The 22,268-nt window shown below is 38.5% G+C and overlaps 1 protein-coding gene across 1 annotated transcript in view; it reads left to right on the forward strand.

Annotated features, from left to right (window-relative positions):
- The window catches only part of LOC139118670 (carotenoid-cleaving dioxygenase, mitochondrial-like), a 52,584-nt gene that overhangs the window by 22,509 nt on the left and 7,807 nt on the right, over nucleotides 1–22,268 (forward strand). The window contains exons 2-3 of the mRNA XM_070682088.1: nucleotides 9,677–9,865; nucleotides 18,663–18,796. Of these exons, the coding sequence (XP_070538189.1) occupies nucleotides 9,677–9,865; nucleotides 18,663–18,796 (323 nt within the window). The remainder of the gene's footprint in view (nucleotides 1–9,676; nucleotides 9,866–18,662; nucleotides 18,797–22,268) is intronic.

The raw sequence follows: 22,268 nt of genomic DNA on the forward strand, positions 1-22,268 counted from the left end.
TTATGCATGATTGAGAGATGAGATAGCACTTTTGTAAAGCTGTCCACTGTTTGTACCCTCAGCTATGTCATGTAAAAAAGAGAGACTGGTTGCTTCTGTTTTATGAAACAAAAGGTGTATCGAGTGTTTTCAATACAAATGACAACAGAAATTTACATGCTGTATAACTTTTCACAGAGAATGACCTCTTCAGTTTGTCATAATTTTTTTCGCAAACGTACGGCATTTGTAGTATCTGCAGAATGTGAATTTTATGGTTACTCGAATGAGGATTTTCAAATTTTCAAATTTTCACTGAACTGTCGGGATCACGTACGCGTGATCGATGAAACTGTCCATTGTATTGATATCATCATGGAGTTCCACAGATCTGTTTACATCTCGCGCGCGTGATACTGCCGGTAGGAGGAAACCTTGAGAGATGTTGACAGACAAAATCAACACAGATAAAGTCAACACAGAGACCATATTTGTGGGGACAGATTGCAGCTGGGTAGGACGGTTCAGTATTGAGACCGGAGAGACGCTCTGCAATACGTAACCTTTGCATAAAGGATGTAACGTGCTCAAAAAGAACAGTAACTTCGCCCACATCCCAAGTAAAGCACTGTCCTACTTTCCCCCGGACTTTCCCCTAGATGTGTTGATATACGCCGGGTACTAAGCTTGTCAACAGAAAATACGGATCCAGCGGTGATACACGCACTCTCATTGCTGTAATATGTAGAGCAGCCCACAGTTACGAGTGTAGTGATACATAGCGGCCGCCGCGTACTATGCATAGAATAATATTCTATGCATAGTATGCGGCGGCCGCTATGTGTCACTACACTCGTAACTGTGAGCAAGCCACTCCTTCGTAAGCAAACCGAGGATTTAGAATTGAAGAGTCTGTAAAAATGCTCACAAATATCTGTCAGTAAGATGCATTTCTGTGTGAGCGGCGTTCGCCGGCTCTGTAAATGGCACACCGACTCAATTCGTGGCATTCAGTAACAACGAGGGGTTGGCTATGGGATTGGCTCGAACTTGCTTTACTGCAAGCTTCAGAAAGTCGGTCAACGTGACCCTCCCAATGCCAACTTTATCACGTGACCCCCCTGCATTGTCTGCCTCATTGTCTTTTAAATCCTCGTCACCATAACTCAAAGGTCACCTTTCATTCAACAATTGACAACGTACGAGTATAGTAGTATCGCCGGAAATATATCTAACTTTCTCATTGTCATACACTCCCAGCACTTGCAAATCAGTCTTCTCATTGCACAAAATCCATAAAAGAAATTAAGCTAACGGTCAACTTGAAAGGTCAAATATAAAACTAGATATCACACCGTTACAAAATACACTTCTAATGAATAATTGGAAAAGCGATTAGGGAATTCCATCAAGGTAAAATCATGCATTCATATTGTTACGGAGGCAACAATGGTTTTCAATGATTAAATACATTGATGTCTATGATTGGATGACCTTTCATGTATCGATGCAAAGCCCTAATTCAAAGTTCAAACAATATCTTGTCCTATCCTACTTCAAATGAACTGATTAATGATTAATCATGATTAATTTTGCGCACATTTAATAAATAATGTAAAACCAATATTATCCACTGATAGAGCATATAGGTCCTAGTAGAAGTTGGACAGAATCGCCGGGAAAGTTGTTGGCCTTGGAACTGCGACAGTCGAACAAAGTGGCTGTCAGCGAGGCAGAATTACAATCGATGAGAACTATTCATAATGGCCATTGCCGTAAAATAGAGGATTAAAACACGATGTCACCAACTGCATCTTAATTCATTTAAGTCTGTAACATGGTTAGTGTTCATTATGTTCTGTTGTTAGGCCCGAGTAGTTTGAATGCTTAGTTTGCAGGTAGTATTCTGCCTCGTCCTTGACAGCATAAGAATCATTTTTCGCTAAGGGATTACGGCTGCGTCATTTTTCATGTTTTTATGGTTTCAGTAACTTGACACCGTATAAACTGCAGTCAGTACTTAGGTAAACTAAGTTGACCTAAGTACTGACGAAAACGTCAGCTCGTTTTTGGTGCGCCTGGTGTGGTATAGTAGTTGTAATTTGTCATCAAAGTTTCGGAATGATCATGATGTAAACACGTGATCCGAAAGAACAAAGTACAACTAATCATAATCTCTCATGGTCTTCGGTGACGATGTTGTACTGAATCTCTTATCATTTTAGCGTCGTCCAAATTTCGAGGCCATTTTGATTCATTGTAACGTTGGCTATTCCTGTCGCTAGTAGTTTGGTATCAACTTGTACTAAAATGTGCGGGGGTGCGGGATAATTTGTGATGTAATACAACTTGAAGTTTCATTAACTTAGTCCCTGTGAGAATAAGGTTTACAGACAACAATTTATTCATGTTGTTTCGGTGTATTTAACAAGCATGCTAGTCTTAGAGCATTTCCATTGTTCCACAAAGCTACAAAAAAACCCCGGCGAATATATATAATAAAGGGAAAGCCTAATTCGAGAGAAAGTCTCATTCGGGAGTCTGCGAATCTAGAATCAAGAGTCAAACTGATGTTAGCATCAGATTCACATTCTATAAAAAATCACCTCAAATTGCTTTTTAGTTGTGGAACCCAATGCTGATGCAGTTCAGAGTTGTCCATCTTCATTTGCCCCGTGTGTGAGAGTCCAATCATGTTCTTAGCACCTAGGTGGTATAATGTTTACGTTGAGGACAAGATCAAATCGAAGTAATAGATAGAGTCAGGAATTTTAAAAGCGAAATTTCTCTTTGTGTTCTCTCCAATAATTGTCGTATGTTTGGTACATGGTTGTAGACTTTTCAAAACATTTCACTTTTGTTTCTAAGACTTGACAAAAACAAGTCACTGTCATGATGTATGACTTGGTATTATTAATAAATAGGTGTTTATGCTGAACATAATAGTATATATGTCTGCCGTATCTTGTTGCATTTTTTCGATAAAATGGTCTAAAATCAGAAGCAACTTCTGTGAAAATGCATACCGAAGTGTTACCACAGAATGTTGTTTAAACATTGGCGACGAAAGCAAACTTAGATTCGCCTCTCAGATTCTAACAAAAGATCTTTGGGTTGGAACTCAAATAAATCCAGCAGCAGGGATTGGAATACTTACATTTTCAACGACAAGACGGCCTAATGACAGGAATCCAAAACATGTATCTCTCTCCCTCTCTCTCTCTCTCTCTCTCTCTCTCTCTCTCTCTCTCTCTCTCTCTCTCTCTCTCTCTCTCTCTCTCTCTCTCATGCCAAAGATACGGCCAAATAAATGGGGGCTTTTAATAAATAGATTATTTTATGAAATTGCGTATCACGTTTTCGTTTATTAAATGGTCATTTGTACTTTATTTGAGCCATGCATGGAAATCATACTTTGTAACACCCAAAAAATATACGTACCTTATTTCAATTGTTCAGTAATCCTAAGAGTTTCAAAAACTTCAAAACAGTATGACTATTGTAATCACTGTACTTCAAAAACCTATTGTAACTGTTTAATTTCTAAATAAAACTTTGAAAATCAGAACTGAGAAAAAATGGTGTAAATACTTACTCCGATGGATCTATAAATTATTATAAGATCTTTATAAACATGGAGTACTTATACTTCAGAGAGACCTGCATAGTAAAACACTGAGATGTAAAGATAACAGTGTACACATCCTAGTTAAGTCGGCTCTACGTATACCAGCCTAGAAAGAAGAAGGCCTTCGCCTTTCATCCTTGGCCAGAAGTCAAAAATTCTGCCCGCTGTACATGTTTTAACATTCCAATCATGCAAAAAATACATTTTTTACATTAATACATTTTTCGATCAAATGTCTGCGCGAAATACATCTAACGATCGGGACTTCGTGCGAAGGGCCGATCCGGCGGACATCGCTTGGAGTTCGGGAAAGCCTTGCTCAAATACATATTTTTTTTTACATTTTTACATTCAATGTCTGTGAACGAAATACATAATGCGATCGAGACATCGTCGGTATGGCTTTACACGGAATGCATTTTTCACATTCAATACATCTTATACATTTCTTCTAATGTAAAGAACTTGTTCGGTGCAGGCCATCCAGACCTAACCCTCATCTTAAAATGTACTTTCGTGTAGACCTTAACTGTAAAAAAGTGTAAAAAGAGTAAAAAATGCATTAAATGTAAAAAATATATGTCGTGCTTGCTCCTCAAGTCCTAATCTCGATCTCAAAAATGATGTATTTCTTGAAGACCCTGAGTGTAAAAAAAATTTGAAAATGTAATCTATTATAAGTCGTAAAAAATGTATTTGAGCGCAACCCCTTCCCGACCCAATCTATAAAATACATGTCCTATAGATCTTACATGTAAAAATGCATTTCGTGCTAGCCCCCCCCCCTCCCACCCCTCACTCGATCTGCAGAATCGTGCAGACCTTGAATGCGAAAAATGTATTTCGTCCAAGCCCCTCTAGGTTTAGCCCTAATCTTAAAATTTATTTCGAGTAGACCTTAATTTAACAATGTTTAAAAGGCAACTTTTAGCCACAGCTTAGGGTTTTAATCAGTTTAAGGTAGTATGCACCTCGAAAGTGAAACTTCGGACTTAAACTTTTTCTTACGCTGTCCTCAAGGAATATTTCAACCATTCTCTTTCAAAATTAAGAATAGAAGTCAGGGGCCACCGTGCAAGTTTTTGTACTAGAGACACAAATTACCCAAGATTTACATGTACCTGTATTTGAAAGTCAAAATGTCCGCTATCCCTAACTCGGAACTAGACTCAAATACAATCTTCGGTTTGCGAAATACTAAGACGATAAAAAGTTCCTTACTTTGCACAAAGAGCTTTAAAATGAACCCCACAAGTGGTAGATCAGAAGGGAATTTTTATAAGTTTAAGAGTCCGAATATCTATCACCGAGGCTCAGTTATGTACTTCAAAATCGTTTTTCACTGCGCATATAGTTACAGAGTCCTTATTCTTACCCCCCCTACTTAATCAGACTAATATACATGTTATAATTTAATAGTAATTGTGGCAAAATTTGATAAGACCCAGCAAAAGTTTCCTATTATTTACGAGCTTAATAAAGCTGTCATCGTCAGTGACCTGGTTACACGAGTATGCCGGGCATGTTGTCAAAATGTGTGACGACGCGCAAGTTTGAAACAGGGGCGTTTTTGAAGGTCAGGGTTACCTCCATGGTTAAAGACAGTAGCAACGAAGTCTAATTAGCATTTAGGCTGCCACCATTTCTGTGTAGATGGGCTTCACCCACTGGGTCCGTGACCAACTGTCATCATCACAAATTTAACATTTCCTCTCGCTGTTCACGTTTTCTTTTTCTTTTTCGTGCGAGGAAAATTGAAGCTTGCAACGATATCTTAGAGGAATCTTCACGACAGTAAAAACTCACTACAGTAAAACTGTCTGATGGGAACACTGACAGCCCCTACCCTTAATTCTATCATTGCCACCCAAACCCAGTGTGTTTGTGTTCGCCCGTTATCCCTCGCGGTTTATTCGATTCTCGTATCTGTTCTGTGATAAGATCACTGAGAACACACGCCCTTTGTTTTTTATCATGTCTGAAGTGGTATGCCAACAGCTACAGCTGTTGTCGCTATTTACCGTTCGTGTGGACGACTTGGGCGTAGAGAAATCATTGAAAGTCTCCAGTAAAGCTTTTGACTTCCAACTTGGCAAATGTCATGGGAAAACGGCCTCAAAAACCTCTTCATTTAAGCATTCCTTGCATACGTTGTACAGTCAATTCTCAGCAGATAAGAATCAGATATGAGAGGCATCAAATAAGGTGCAAATTCGGTTGTATCTTTTGCTGAACATATGAATCACGATTTATACATTTTTCATCAATTTCGGCCTCAGGAAATGTTTGGTGGAATTTAGTGAAACTGTGAGTGAAAATGAAGATCTACTAGTTTATGCATTTCTTCTTACAAAGTCTCTTTTAAATCGAGCTAGAAATCTCAATTCTTTGTCCTGCCCTGTGGGGTAAAGTAACCGTTTCTTGACAAACCAGATATGAACTGTAAATGTTCACGTGTTTCATTATATATTGCAGTTTTGTGTAAATTTGAACCTTCGCCACATGTTTGCAACTTCATTGAAAGTGTTATGCAAATAAGGAATTGACTGAAATGTTCTCATTAAAATACAAATTAGGAATTGGCTGAAGTAAAAATGTTAAATGACTCTCAATAATCTCGTATCATAATATATTTAATGTAAAAAGCAATTCGTCAACTTTGGTCTATCCAAGACATATAAGTACCCTTAATTAGGAAAGTTCATTAAACTTGCAAATAAGGAATTGGCTAAAGTAAAAATGCTTAATGACTTTCAATGTTGTATCATAGTATCTGTAATGTACATAGCAAGTTTCGTCAAATTTGGTCTAATCAATACAGATAAATATCCCTAATTAGGAAAGTTCATTAAATATGCAAATTAGGAATTGGCTGAAGTAAAAAAGTTTAATGACTTTCAATAATGTTGTTTTATAGTATCTTCAATATATGTAGCAAGATTCATCAACCTCAGTCAAGTCAATTCAGATATATATCCCTAATTAGTGAAGTTCATTAAATATGTAAATAGGGAATTGGCTGAAGTAAAATTGCTTAATGATTTTCAATAATATATATCATAGTATCTTCAATGTACATAGCAAGTTTCATTAACTTTGGTCAAGTCAATTCAGATATATATATCTAATTAGGAAAGTTTATTAAATATGCAAATAAGTATTTGGCTGAAGTAAACATGCTTAATGACTTTCAAAAATGTTAGATCATAGTATCTTTAATGTACATAGCAAGTTTCATCAATTTTGTTCACGTCAATTCAAATAAATATCCCTAATTTCAAAAGTTCATTAAATATGCAAATTAAGAGTTTAATGAAGTAAAAATGCTTAATGACTTTCAATAATGTTAAATCATAGTATCTTCAATATACATACCAAGTTTTGTCAATTTTTATCAAGTCAAATCAGATATATATCCCTAATGAGGAAAGTTCATTAAATATGCAAATTATCCATTATCTTTTATGTCACCCCTTCATACCTTTCACAGCTGATATATCTTGATGTGATCAACATTTGTAGCGAATCTCATCAAATTGTGTGCAGTTGTTGTCAATATATATCCGTTTTTTCTAAAATCATTAATTATGCAAATGAGCAAAAAGTAAGCAAGCCACACCCACCAAAAACTAATCAGTTCTTGCCATTTGCAAACTGAATCTATGTATCAGATTTGATTCTGATCTGATGAGCGGGTTTTGAGATATTGAGTACACAGACAGACAGACACACAGACAGACAGACATCGCTGCGACATATGCTCACGTGTGTCATGACGGTTATCATAAGACTACCCTTGGCGCTTTTACGTAATGGCAATTAAACACAATGGTCTACGTAATGACGCATATCTTTGCGTACTCGTTTTATCATGTTTAAATCTCACTCCAAAGTTCGGCACGGGTGTCACGAAGGGGCCGCGATATAATTGAAGAGTTCATTAACACAACTCATATCACTATTCAAGTACCTGTCGAAATTGAAGTATGAGTTTGCTGAGGGACCGTGGAGCTGTGACATTGTGACCAAGGGTGTTTTTACCTGTGAACTTCTAGTGTAACATTAGCGAAAAGTGTAATTTGTTCGCTCTTTCCCCTGATAGCTATGATATCGAAAAATTTTGCCTTCTGCCCACCAGTTTCCTCTTTCTACTCCTCAACGAGAAAGCCCTTTACTTTTCCTTTGGCCACGGCCAGGCCCCTTACACATGACAAAGAACGTCGTCTTTACTATCGCGAAATTATCGCTGACCTCTCAGTTGTGGTCCCAATCTGAAATTCACATATCCCTCAATAATTCAAGAAAAAGGACGCCGTCTTTCATCGGTTTGCGTGAGTCCTTCACCTATTTATGCCGCCAACTTACATCCATGCGTCCGTTTAGTACCTCGGGAGGGGCCGTGAGTTGCGAGAAACACATCGCTGCTTATCGAGGTCGTCGGCAGAGAGAAATAGCGATGTGCTTCGTACTCCTCCTAGGCGAGTGTATAAAAACTTAACGATAATAAATAATAAGGGACTGGTCAGTTTCTTCGACCTGGGGGGGGGGCCGGTTGATTATTTTTTGCCGACGTCAAAAAGTGGCTGACCCCCCCTATTCCAAATTTTGAAAACAGGGTGACCCCCCTATTCCAAATTTCGAAAACAGGGTGACCCCCCCCCGCGCACGACATAGGTAAAACAAAAGGTGGACATAAATTATATATATATATATATATATATATATATATATATTATGTTTTACATATAGTTATATTTTAAATAGTCATTCTATGTTTTAATGAAATTGTTGACATGACATGTTCAAAGTGTCAGTCTTAAAGTTTGAATACAGTACATTTTGAATGAGCTGTATTTTGAATGAGCTGTGAATGTATTTCACACATTCTATGCTCTTTAAGCAGATGTCCTGAGCTGTTGTACAGAAATGGATGTCAATCATTAATATCAAAGAGGAAAAAGCAGTGAATCAAAAACTTTGATGGGTATTAAGACTTGCCAGCCATCAAATTAAATCTCCTGAGGAGCCACAGAGAACTTTTTTAGCCAAATCTGATGTGCACAGTGTCTGAGAGGACCTTTTCTTGTAACATTGAAACCATAAAAGCACAGCTAATAATGACAAAAACTGCCCTTTTTAACTGTTATTTTGTTCATAAAAAGCATCTTTCTACAGAAAACCTGTGACACAAAGGAAAACAGTTGCATCAATGAGAAGGAAAGATATCTTGTCATTTTTCTATCTCTAAAATAAGTCACTGTATCAAATATATATTGTGAAATAATAGTGCATGTTGCTTTCTCATACTGGATTCTCATAGAGAGAACAGAACAGTATCAGGAATTTGTCATGCTTTTCATATGAATTGCATATTTCATAACGGTATACACTTTCACTTAGCAAACATCGAGATATCTCTGACATATATCTCTGATTTATTAAAGTATGGCGCCCGAAGGGCGCGCCGAAAAATATGAAACATCCTGATATCTCTGATATATATATGCCTTGTATATTAAAGTCATGCACCTGAAGGGCGTGCTGAAAAATGTCTGATATATTAAAGTAATGAGCTTGAAGAGCACGCTGAAAAATATTGAACATACAGATATCTCTGATATATGTATGCTTGATATGTTAAAGTTGGGCGTGCTGAAAAATATGACTGATTATTTAAGTTACGCGCCCGAAGGGCGCGCCGAAAAATACAACTGAATGATGAAATTTGTGGCTGACACTAGCATTTTAGGCAATGATGAGCCTGTGTCAAAATTCAAAAACACACTGACCCCCCTATTGGGCATTTCAAAAACATGGTGACCCCCCTATCACCAAAGTCAACCCCCCCATGAATCCACCGCCCCCCCCCAGGCTGAAGAAACTGACCAGTCCCTAATCATGATCAGTTTAGATATCTGTAACCCCTCCCAGGGTCTATAGTAGCGTATCCACAGAAATACCTTCCCATGATGGCCTCTGACGTTGTATTTGTATGCCAGCAATCTTGAACAAATAGTCAACAACGGATTTCAGTCATGTGACGCATTGTTCTTTCACATTGTCCCCCAGACCGCCGATTTACAGGTAGATCTGGATGCATCTCTCTTGTGGGAGAAGAGAACTCTCGTAGTGTACGTACTCCTCGCGTCGGAGAAGCAAAGATGTCGAAGACGGCCACGGAGAAGAGATACGACCTGAGCGTGTTTTACAACACGGTGAAGGAAGAACACAGAAGCCCGATGAAAACCAAAATACGAGGTAAGCAGAATGACGCAAAGGGGATTATTCGTGGAAGAAAGCGGGGAGCCTGGCACTCTTCACGCGCCCCGCGGTGAGCTTCGGATCCGCGAGTCTATGGCCTACTGCAATACATGGCAAAATTGATCCTGAAGAAACAGAATGTGGATGTGGCTTCGTCTATACCCACTTGTTGATTCTGTCATGAAGGCATAAGGAGCTCTCGTTCTATCTCCATGTGATTCTGTGCATTCCTGGTTCTGCCGCTTAAACAACAGCGACGAAGTAAAGACGGACACATCTCTAAATTAAGATGTTTGTAAGACTGGGATAAGAAAAACTATTCCTCGAAGGGTATGCATTCGCAATCGTTTGGCATTTGAGGCGAAACCAAACAACATGTTCTAGCTGAAGTAGGCGGAGACTCAAACCCCATTTGATCTTTCAGATCAAAAGACAGGTCAGTTTCTTCGGCCTGGGTACGGGGGGGGGGGGCGGTGGATTATTTTTTGCAGGCGTCAAAAAGTGACTGACCCCCCTACTCCAACTATTATATATATATATATATATATATATATATATATATATATATATATATATATATATATATATATATATATATATATATATATATATATATATACTGTGTAATTAGTCCCCACGGACACTGTCTGGCGGGACCTATAGGTTTCGTCATGTCCGTGCGTCCGTTCACGCAGATATCTCAGAGATGCCTGGAGTGATTTCATTCAAACTTGGTCAAGGATTACTTCATATGTCATACATATGCACATCAATTTGTTTTGTGATACGATCCAATATGGCCGCGATGCGGCCATTTTGTTCCGATTTTTTCATGTACGGAGCCATAACTCAGGGACATCTCAACCGATTTTATTCAAAGTTGGTACAAGGACATTGATCTATATCATACATATGCACGTCAATTTGTTTCATGATATGATCCAATATGGCCGCATGGCGGCCATTTTGTTACAATTTTTCCATGTACGGAGCCATAACTCGGGCATGTCTCAACCGATTTATTCAAAGTTGGTACAAGGACATTGACCTATGTCATTCATATCCACATTGATTTGTTTTGTGATACGATCCAATATGGTCGCTGTGCGGCCATTTTGTTATGATTTTTTCATGTACAGAGCCATAACTCAGGGACATCTCAACCGATTTTATTCAAAATTAGTACAAGGATATTGACCTATATCATACATATGCACGTCAATTTGTTTCATGGTATGATCCAATATGGCCGCATGGCGGCCATTTGTTACAATTTTTTCATGTCCTTAGCCATAACTAAGGCACGTCTCAACCGATTTTATTCAAAGTTGGTACAAGGACATTGACCTATGTCATGCATATCTGCATTGATTTGCTTTGTCATACGATCCAATATGGTCGCTGTGCGGCCATTTTGTTATGATTTTGTCATGTACAGAGCCATAACTCAGGGACATCTAAACCAATTTTATTCAAAGTTGGTACAAGGATATTGACCTATATCATACATATGCACGTCAATTTGTTTCACGATATGATCCAATATGAGCGAATGGCGGCCATTTTGTTACAATTTTTTCATGTCCTTAGCCGTAACTCAGACATGTATCATCGGATTTTATTCAAAGTTGGTACAAGGACATTGACCTATGTCATAAATATGCATGTCGATTGGTTTCACAATCCAATGCAATATGGCTGCCTTGTGGCCATTTTGTTATGATTTTGTTCATGTCCTGAGCCATAATTTGGATATGTATCAACTGGACCAGGGTTTTTTTTTCAAAGTTGGTACAAGGACATTGACCTCTCATGTTATAAATATGCATGTCTATTGGTTTCACAGTCCAATGCAATATAATTGCTGCCTGGTGGCCATTTTGTTACGATTTTTTTCATGTACAGAGCTATAAATCAGACATATTTCCAGCAGTATCATTCAAAGTTGGCACAAGGACATTGACCTATGCCATATATATGCACATCAATTTGTTTGACGGCATGTAGCAGTATTATGTCAATTATTGAATTTTCGTAATTAGTCTGATATGTCAAGAAATACTGCATCAACTTTCATGAAACTTGGTACAGATGTTAAGCTCACATTGCTTTAACAGTGAAAAAGACATTTATCAGTGTCAAGTTAATTAATTTGTAATTGCATATGTAATGAACTTTCCTAATTAGAAAGGTTGATGAAACTTGGTACAGATTTTGATCTCATAGTGTTGTAAATACAAATCAATTGACACTTAGTGGTATCATTTATATATATAAATTAATTGCTAGTTTGCATTTACATAATGGATTTTTGTTTTTATGATGAATGTTCAAAGTACTGCATCAAACTTTATGAAATATGGTACCGGTGATAATCTGTCAGTGTTAGGATAGGATGCAAAAATGTTTGGCAGCATCCTGTCGATTAAGTACTAATTGATTCATTTTAATGACCTTTGGTAATTAGTTTGGCGGCTTACATTAGTTTTATGTTTTCACCACCATGACACTCATTTTTGGCCATTAAGCCCCATCTGTATCGCAGTATTTTTAATCACAGACCTAATTAATGAAGAGGACTCTTTCCTCTCAGAGGACTTGTAATTAAAGTACAAGTGGAGACTGTGTCATTGTCAATGACTTGTTGAATTTATAGTTTACCTTTGTCGCCAGCAAGGGGGGAGTCACCGTGTTTTTTTTAAGTTGGAATTGGGTGGTCACCCTGTTTTTGAAAGTTGGAATCGGGGGGTCAGCCACTTTTTGACGTCCGCAAAAAATAATCCACCGCCCCCTCCAGGCCGAAGAAACTGACCAGTCCATAAAAGCGCGGCTCTTCCTTAGTGAGCATGTTGCGTCAAACAAACATATCTCAATCCACTAGGTGAGTAGCTGTTGTTATAACCAAAACGCAGCGGTCAAGGACCATTGTTTTCGGATAAGTGGCTACTCTGCCTGATCAAACACGGGTCAGTTTCAGTGTTACCGTGCCTTGTCGCTATTGAGACTGTTGAGACACATATATTTTCGTCAAAGTTCCTCCTCTCGCGCTTTGGTGTACATGAAAGAATTCGGAAATTGCACGCCGAAGAAATGAGTGTCGGCAATGGGGCGCAGTCCTAACGCACTAAATATCAAAAATATAGTTTTTATGTGATCTTATTGAAACGGCCATGGCTATTGACAGGCACCTGTCAACAGACAAAAATGGCTTTTGACACGCAGGACGTTTTTGGCCAAAGTGTACCACATCCAATACCAAGGTTCTGGCTATTGACAAGGGGGACTCGTTCGCTAATTTTTTACCGGATACACTGCGCCATACATCTCAAAATGTTTTACACAGTCTTTTTGCACTTTACCTTGTACGGTGTCGTATCAACGCCTGTCAATAGACATAATTCGGCTACTGACAGGCGCCTTTCAATAGACAAAAGTTGGCTGTTGAAACTTGGGACTTTTTTTTCGCCAAACTTCACGTGATTTTAGCGAAATACATGTGAAATGCCTCGTGCTTCTCAGAATGTTTTACTCAGCCATTTTGTACGAAAAAGTGTACAAAGTCGACGTAGACTTAACATGTTACTGTAACACGATTGGAACTAATTTGGGATAATTGGATGGTGAAGTAATGTCTGTTTAATCTGCAAATATAAGCTCATCTGCTTTACTTTTTAACCAATACACTTGCTTTTAGGAGTAATTTGTAATATTGCAATATTCAGCTGTAGGGCATCTAACACTTTTGAGAAATTTGAAAAATATGAAAATCCAATTATCCTAAATTAGTTCCAATCGTGTTCTGTGTTCATCGTGACATCATCGCAATTCAGCCGTCTCGTAGGTCTATCACTGCAATGTGCAGACGAAATCGCATGTACTTTCGCCTTGGTCATACCTGTATCTATGTAAACGACAGTCATTCATCTGTTGGTACTACCTCCATGGTACCACAATAAGATATGCAAGATTACCTGTTGCAGCCGAGCCCGCCGCCCGCCTGTTATTTATCACAGCGTGTGGAGGGGGGACTGTGCATATAACGATAGTCGGCAGTATATATAAGCTGTAACTTGTGGCAACTTTTTCAGTATTCTGCTTCTGTGTATCAACTACCGTGTCTAACCCTAATCTGTTTGTCATGCTGAAATTTTGAGTATTCTTTTTGTCAACACAGCTTGTATATGTGCAGTGATCATTGTTTATTGTTTACAAATGAATTCTAGTCCGGACTTGAATACAATTTTCAACAATAACAATGAAGATTATACTCATATAGGTTGTGTTGATATGCTAAATACTTGGCATTAAATTACAGTCTGGGGATTCAATGCAGAAAGTGTAGGGAAACCACAAAACAAAAGTTCTGAAAAAATAGCCAAAAGATACAGCTTATGGAGCTTTAATATGACTATTTTAGCTCTCGATTGAAGTTGACAAGATTTTCCTTTCTGTCTTTGCTCAAAAGCTGAAGATACAGCGGTGTTAGACAATACAAATGCAGCTTTTTACATTGAACGGCGAACACCGCCGGCGACATAAGCTTACGGCATTGTTTATCCATTTGGGTAAAAAGTGCAAGCGACGTTGTGGACATTGTTTGCATTTACTAGTGTCAGTCCAGTCACCTGTTTCCCTGCCGGACTATAGCGGTCCCGTTACACTGAAATGTCCTTTGACCGCACGTAGTTGCTATAAAAGCGAAGAAAAGGTTGCATTGTAGTACCCGAGCAGGTTATGTACCAGACTGATCTGTCTTGCACTTCCATGATTGTATCATACCATACAAGTATTATCAATCGGCCAAACTACGCGTATAAATGTACGATACCGTGGTTAATGCTATCGCTCAGTTGATACGGTGACATCGTAGGACGATTTTCGCTAGTAGTGCGTTCAAAATGTTGATTTATGACGTATTGGAACTTATTTTGAAATTTTTACATAGCAAAACAATGTGTTTTCCATTTAAGTGAACAAAGAGCAGTTTATTTCGCTAAAATGTGTTCAAGTTTGGCGAAAAACGTCCCGCGCGTCAATTGCTAATTTTGTGTATAGACAGGCGCCTGTCAGTTCGATTCGTATAATGATTATCTATCTGTTCCTGAAGGTAACTTTTAGAATATCGATAGTAATCCAATGCTGACGACAGGAACAAATGTTGCAACCTGACAAAGAGAATACGCAAAAAGTTTTTGAATTCTCAGCTGCTCTCTGTGGCACACAGGAAAAGTTGATATGGTCCATCGTACGGCCTTAATTCTCGCAAATTCTCAACAAACGTGGTTACGGCAGCACTGGACGCTATATATATATATATATATATATATATATATATATATATATATATATATATATATATTATATATATATATATATATATATGCTATATATATATATATATATATATATATAGGATAAAGCCCGAGTAGGAGGGCTCTTCTGGTATATAAAGTCCAACCCATCGATAAAATGTCGAGGCCGCAGGCCGAGACATTTATCGTAGCGTTGGACTTTATATACCAGAAGAGCCCGAGTAGGAGGGTTTTATCCGACTTAAAAACTATCGCCCCTAACTGATATATTTTCGTTTTCAATGTGTTTACGTCAACCGTCCCCTTTGTCAATGTAACATGTTTAGGATATGAATTGAAACTTTTATTTGTGAAATAGCGTTCCAATGTAATGGAACATTCTATTTATGCCCTAGGGCACATTTATAAATGCCCTAGGGCACAGCAGATTTTGTATTGCAGCTGGTTTCCGCTGTGTTACCAAATTTGAATATTAAAACGTACCAGATGTCTACAGAATATGACATGTTCACTTTTGATTGGACAGTACTTTACTACGGCGCTGTCATTCGTTTCTGGAATTTGGTGACCAAGGCTTTACGAGTAGATAAAACACCCTGAATTGAGCACTCTGATTGGTCAATCAACAGTAGATAGTTTTTAAATATATATATATATATATATATATATATATATATATATATATATATATTACGCGGCATGTAATATATATATATCTATATATATATATATAATACGCGGCATTTACGAGGTTCAATGGCATGAATAATCAAAGCTGGAAACTCGGTGAAGCTAAATAAATTTTCATACATATGCAATCGTTAGATTTTTCATCGACTTAGAGAGCGTGTTTAATATTGTGGCGGAGCTAGAACCAAAATATTGGAGAGGGACAAAATTCTTCACGTCGACAATGATGTGAGACCCCCTCCCTCTCTCTGGCTGTAATTTACCACAGGGTTAATTCAACATACCCTCTTCAGATATGTTTGTGGAGAGTGTGTGAACACACCTATCTAACCACCATGGCCGTTTACCCGACGTTCCTAGGTGTTATCTTTATGCCAAATGTGACAGACGTAATTTATCTGTCACATATTTATTGAACCACTCTTTTTTGGGAGTACAGATTTAGCCGAGCGGTTCTCTCTGTTGCCTCTCCGCTAGGCGACTGATGCCGTATGTTGTGGGTTCCAACCCGATTGAAAACTAGCCGTATTTTCTATCCTGGGTTGATAGCTCTGCTGGTGGACAGAATTGTCCCCGAGGTTATCGTTCGCCCGGTTAAAGCGATGTATTCGTTGCTTCGCTTCGATAAAGTTTGTATGTGTGATGTGTATAGTGAGCGTGCGTGCGTGCGTGAGTGCTTCACGAACTCTACAACGTGTGGAGCGGTCTCAGTCAGAACCACTCTGTTTTGGTAGTGGAGATTAAGCCAAGCGGTTCTCTCTGTTGCCTCTCCGCTAGGCGACTGATGCAATATGTTGTGGGTTCGAACCCGATTGAAAACTAGCCGTATTGATACCCACGGCTACATGAATTTGAGTGGTGTTTTATCTGTACAGATGGCGTGTCAAGATTAGGCAGCCATTATCGTAAATTACGGACAGGCGGGGGAGGGGCTGACATTACCGTCGACGTAATAAAGTTTGTCCCTCTTAAAATCTTTAGTTGTACCTCCGCTTAAATATGCTCTCTCTGTCGATTAAAAATGAACGATTGGCATGAAATTCATTGACGAGTTTCCAACTTTTAATATTTTATGCCGATGGAACTAACAAAAGTTCGAATTCTTGCTGTATTATATAACAGCAGTACTCAAGGTCGGTAAAGGGTTACAATACAGGGTATTCAAAGCAGTATTCGTCTGGAAGTTATGATCAATAAATGTCATGTATTTAACTTTCTTAATTATACAAGCTTTACATGTGTTGTGTGTGTCTATTACTTTACCCTGGCTACCTTGGTATAATATTTCAAAGAAAACAGTCCATATCTGTAATTACCGTCCCAAATTCCCTTCATTAATTTGTTCCACCTATGACAAACACGATGGCCAACGGGGGAGGGCTGACCAAATAACTTGTCGACTTATTGGTGAGGGTGATAACCCCCCCCCCCCCGCCGCTGGTGATCAGTATAACAATTTATAAAGAGGATTAGGGAGGGTAATTGACAGATATAGTCTGTTTTCTTTGAAATATTATACCACAGACAAACCTTTTTCCTTTTGTCTGTGATTATATAGAGATTGCCAGGGTAAAGTAATACACACACACACACACACACGACACAGGTGAGGCTTGTATAATTAAAAAAAGATGACATTTAATGATCGTACTGCTATTATATAATATAACAAGGATTCGAATTTTTGGTACTTCCACTCGGAGAACCGATGCTCTACATGTTGGAAATGGTAAGCAATATTGTGAAATGATTATCAAAATAATATTAAATAACGCGGAATTGGAAAATTTTGCACGGTAAAATAACGAGTTACTCTGGATAGTCGACTTACGTAGAAATGTTCACACTTTGTAGAATGTCATTATCTTGTGTATCGCAATATCCGTAGTTACCATGCAATATAAAACTGAATGCTATTGGCTAAATAGGTTGCTGGTCAGGCTTTGTCGAACAAAGTACCATCTTTATGTCCAGTGCAATATTTTTAAAGAAACTATCATCTTGGTGCGATCTGAAATTCTCGATTAAAACGGACATCTTGGTCCAAAAATATTTGTGGCGGGACAGTGATCTCACCTACGACCGAGGGGTCGGCCCTAATGCACACCGACTCAGAGGCTTTCTGAAAACCTGTGCGTTCGTTACCAGTACATAAGTACTTGTGTTTTTCTGCCAATGTTTCTTACTCATCTGCATGAAATGGCATTTTTAAAGGAATATTCCTGACTTCCGTTTTCGTAGTCAAAAATTATTGTTTAAGACCAAAATCAGACCTCTTTCAAAGGTGGTCGATATGTCCTCTGAGTGACCTCACTTAGGGATTTCAATCATAACATTTTTAACATTAATGTAAATTTTGGCGGCAAATTTTGTCACCTTTTTTCAACACATCATGCTCTAAGAAACCAGAAATGTTTGACAATTGGTAAGTCAGACAGCCACTCGGTCCATCAAGTTGTTTGTTAGTAAGTTTTCTTCGTACCAGTATGGTCAAGTTGGTAAGTCAAACGGTAAGTCGGTCAGTCAGTTGTTATTAAGTCTGTTTGTGAGTCAGCTACAGCCAGCCAGTCAGTTAATACAAGGTAAGGTATTTAGTTGTCTATTAGTTAGGGTGGTTTGTTTTTTTGTTCAGTGTTATTTAGCAGGAGATTTGTGACATAGTCACTGAAGGACTATATAAGCAAGCTCATCAAAATTTGTTGTTGTTGTTGTTTGCATCGATTAGTTATCATTACGTCTATCTAGTCTTAGTAATGTCACCCATGTAACTGTATCGAATCTCTTTTCGACAGGGGAGATCCCAAAATGGATAGACGGGAGTCTGTACAGGAACGGTGGCGGTATGTGGGAAATCGGCAAGGACTCTTACAACCATTTATTTGATGCCATGACATTGCTTCATAGATACCGCATTAAAGATGGTGATGTAAGTTAAAGGCATAAGGCCGTCTACTAGTATATGTATAGTAGCCAACCACTAGATGTCTGCGCAAAAACAAGTGCACCGCTAATAAACCACACACCAGCAACCGTATGCCACTAAATTTTTACCGGTTCACGACATATAATATGTGCACGAGCGATAACGAGCGTGAATATATGGAGTGAACTAGTCAAATGGAACTGTATACCTTGTGCTGAGGTGGTTTATTGCTAGTTTATCACAATATTGAATTGAAATTCGACGTGAAACGTCAAAATGGGAATTTTTCTCTAGTCGAGAGCTCGTGCCCATCCAACAGTGTTATTTTGCCGCGAATAAACCATATTTATTTCCTGGTCTCGACCGATCAGATCGCAGTGTTTGCGCTATCAATATACTAGTATGATATAGTATATATTACAGCTCAAACATGGGACTATATTCGCCTAGTGCAGGTGTCCCGACCCCATTATAATTTTTGTCCCCACGGACACCGTCCGGGGGGACTTATAGGTTTGGTCATGTCCGTGCGTCCGTCCGTGTGTGCGTGCGTGCGTCCGTCCGTCCGTCCGTTCACCCAGATATCTCAGAGACGCCTGGAGCGATTTTTTTCAAACTTGGTTCAAGGATAGTACCCTACCTCATACAGATGCACTTCGATTTGTTTTACAATGCGATCAAATTTGGCCGTGTTAGAGAACTTTTTAGTTTTCACCTCCATAGACCCCCATGTATAAGGCAGTCCATAGACTCCCATGTATAAGCACAGGCAACCCATAAAGTATTACTGAGATTTTCACACTGGCACAGGCAACCCATAAAGTATTACTGAGATTTTCACACTGTTTTCTCTATCATTTTTAGTCCCCACGGACACCGTCCGGGGGGACTTATAGGTTTGGTCATGTCCGTGCGTCCGTGCGTCCGTGCGTCCGTCCGTCCGTCCGTTCACGCAGATATCTCAGAGACGCCTGGAGCGATTTCGTTCAAACTTGGTACAAGGATAGTACCATACCTCATACAGATGCACGTCGATTTGTTTCACAATGCGATCAAATTTGGCCGTGGTAGAGGACTTTTTAGTTTTCACCTCCATAGACTCCCATGTATAAGGCAGACCATAGACTCCCATGTATAAGGCAGACCATAGACTCCCATGTATAAGGCAGACCATAGACTCCCATGTATAAGGCAGACCATAGACTCCCATGTATAAGGCAGTCCATAGACTCCCATGTATAAGGCAGTCCATAGACTCCCATGTATAAGGAAGTCCATAGACTCCCATGTATAAGGCAGTCCATAGACTCCCATGTATAAGGCAGTACATAGGCTCCCAAGATAAATAAAAATTTAGTTTCTCATCGTATTCATATTGCAAAAAGGATGCAGTGACACAGTTTTTAGTCCCCACAGATAAAGTCCAGGGGGCTCATAGATTGGGTCATGTCAGTCCGTGAGTCCATCCGTTCACGCAGATATCTCAGACACTTTGACAAAATGTCATGTGACCTTGGTGACCTTTGACCTCGAATATACATATTTGTCCATAACTCAGTAACCACAAGTGGTAAACCTTTCATATATGGTATGATGGGACACCCTATGACGCCACATATTGTACCTCATTAATTATGTGCATATCTAATTTTGAGCGAGCCAATAGAGCTAGAGGTCAGATTTTTGGTATATATGGATAACTTAGCAATACAATTTTTTGACAAAATGTCACGTGACCTTGGTGACCTTTAACCTCAAATATACATATTTGTCCATAACTCAGTAATCACTAATGCTACACCCTTCATATTTGGTATGATGGGACACCTTATGACGCCACATATTGTACCTCATTAATTATGTGCATATCTAATTTTGAGCGAGCCAATAGAGCTAGAGGTCTGATTTTTGGTATATAGGGATAACTTAGCAATACAATTTTTTTGACAAAATGTCAAGTGATGTCAATGACCTTTGACCTCAAATATACATATTTGTGCATAACTCAGGAACCACAAGTGCTACACCCTTCATATTCGGTATGATGGGACACCTTATGACGCCACATATTGTACCTCATTAATTATGCACATATCTAATTTTGAGTGAGCGAATAGAGCTAGAGGTCTGATTTTTGGTATATAGGGATACCTTAGCAATACAATTTTTTGACAAAATGTCACGTGACCTTGGCTCGTTAATTATGCCCATATATAATTGTGGGCAAGCCAATAGAGCTAGAGGTCTGAATTTTGGCATATATGGATTAATTAGCAATACAATGTTTTTTTTCAAAATGTCACGTGACCTTGATGACCTTTGACCTTGAATATGCATATATATGCATAACTCAGTAATCACAAGTTCTTTACGCTTCAATTTTGATAGGATAATAGACCTTAAGATGTCACATCTTGTACCTCATTTATTATGCACATATGTATTTCTTGGCTGGCCAATACAGCTAGAGGTTTGATCTTTTTTCCCGATTTAGAACCATAACTTAGACATGCCTCTTGTTTCAAATTGGGAACAATGACATAGACCTATGTGTCCATAGATCTGAACATATACACTTTAGTGATACTTCTTAATGACCTCATTTCCCTGCCCCCTCAAGACTAATACTCCTATTACAAGTGGGGACTATGTCATTGTCAATGACTTGTTTATTACACACCTCTCTTAAACACAATTTTTACTCAGAAGTTTAGGGTTTATATGCAAATGGCAATCGAAAAAATAGACCGATTTTCATCATCGAACGGCACATGAACATATCATTAGTTACAATCACTGTTATAAGGTCATGTAAGTTTTCAAGTTGAAAATAGTTCCGGATTCTTTTAAATCACAGGCAAGCAATTCTCGCAACCCGAAATAGCTTTTGACGGTGCTGAGGGGTCAAACTGCATGGTGTTGAAATGTATTGTGGGTAAAAGTCGACTTCTCACCACAGGAAGAGTACGTCATTGAGATGGTGATCTCTAAATGCTTTAAGCGCAAATACAATCGTTTTTTAAAGCAAACAGTTCTGTTTTTTGTTAAACTAGCTAGCTTGTGCATCTTTTTATCTTTTTAGGCATTTCTGGTACGAAATTCCCATGAAACGTAGAATTTTACTTTTATAATCTTCTATAATCTTATTTTCTGTAAAAATCATCTGCCATGTTGAAAATATGAGACTTTTATGACTCACTTAGGTGGCAAAATCGTACGTAGGGTATCGTGAATTCACATTCAGGGCCACTTTGACAGATCTCAACAGAGAGGTATCGCAAATTTAGCGATGTTATTTCTCCGCTATGGCAAATCAGACCATTCCTGCATTTTTTACACATGTTTAATAACGAAATATCAAAAACGTTTCCCGCAAATTAAACATTCCGAGAAATTTACCATAATTAGGCCTAATTTAACTTTCTCGAGTCAGGTCGAAGGAATTTTTTGGCAATTTTTTCATTGAACTCTGTTA

This window comes from Ptychodera flava, chromosome 19 (genome assembly GCF_041260155.1).
Source record: "Ptychodera flava strain L36383 chromosome 19, AS_Pfla_20210202, whole genome shotgun sequence".
Classification (NCBI taxonomy): domain Eukaryota; kingdom Metazoa; phylum Hemichordata; class Enteropneusta; family Ptychoderidae; genus Ptychodera; species Ptychodera flava.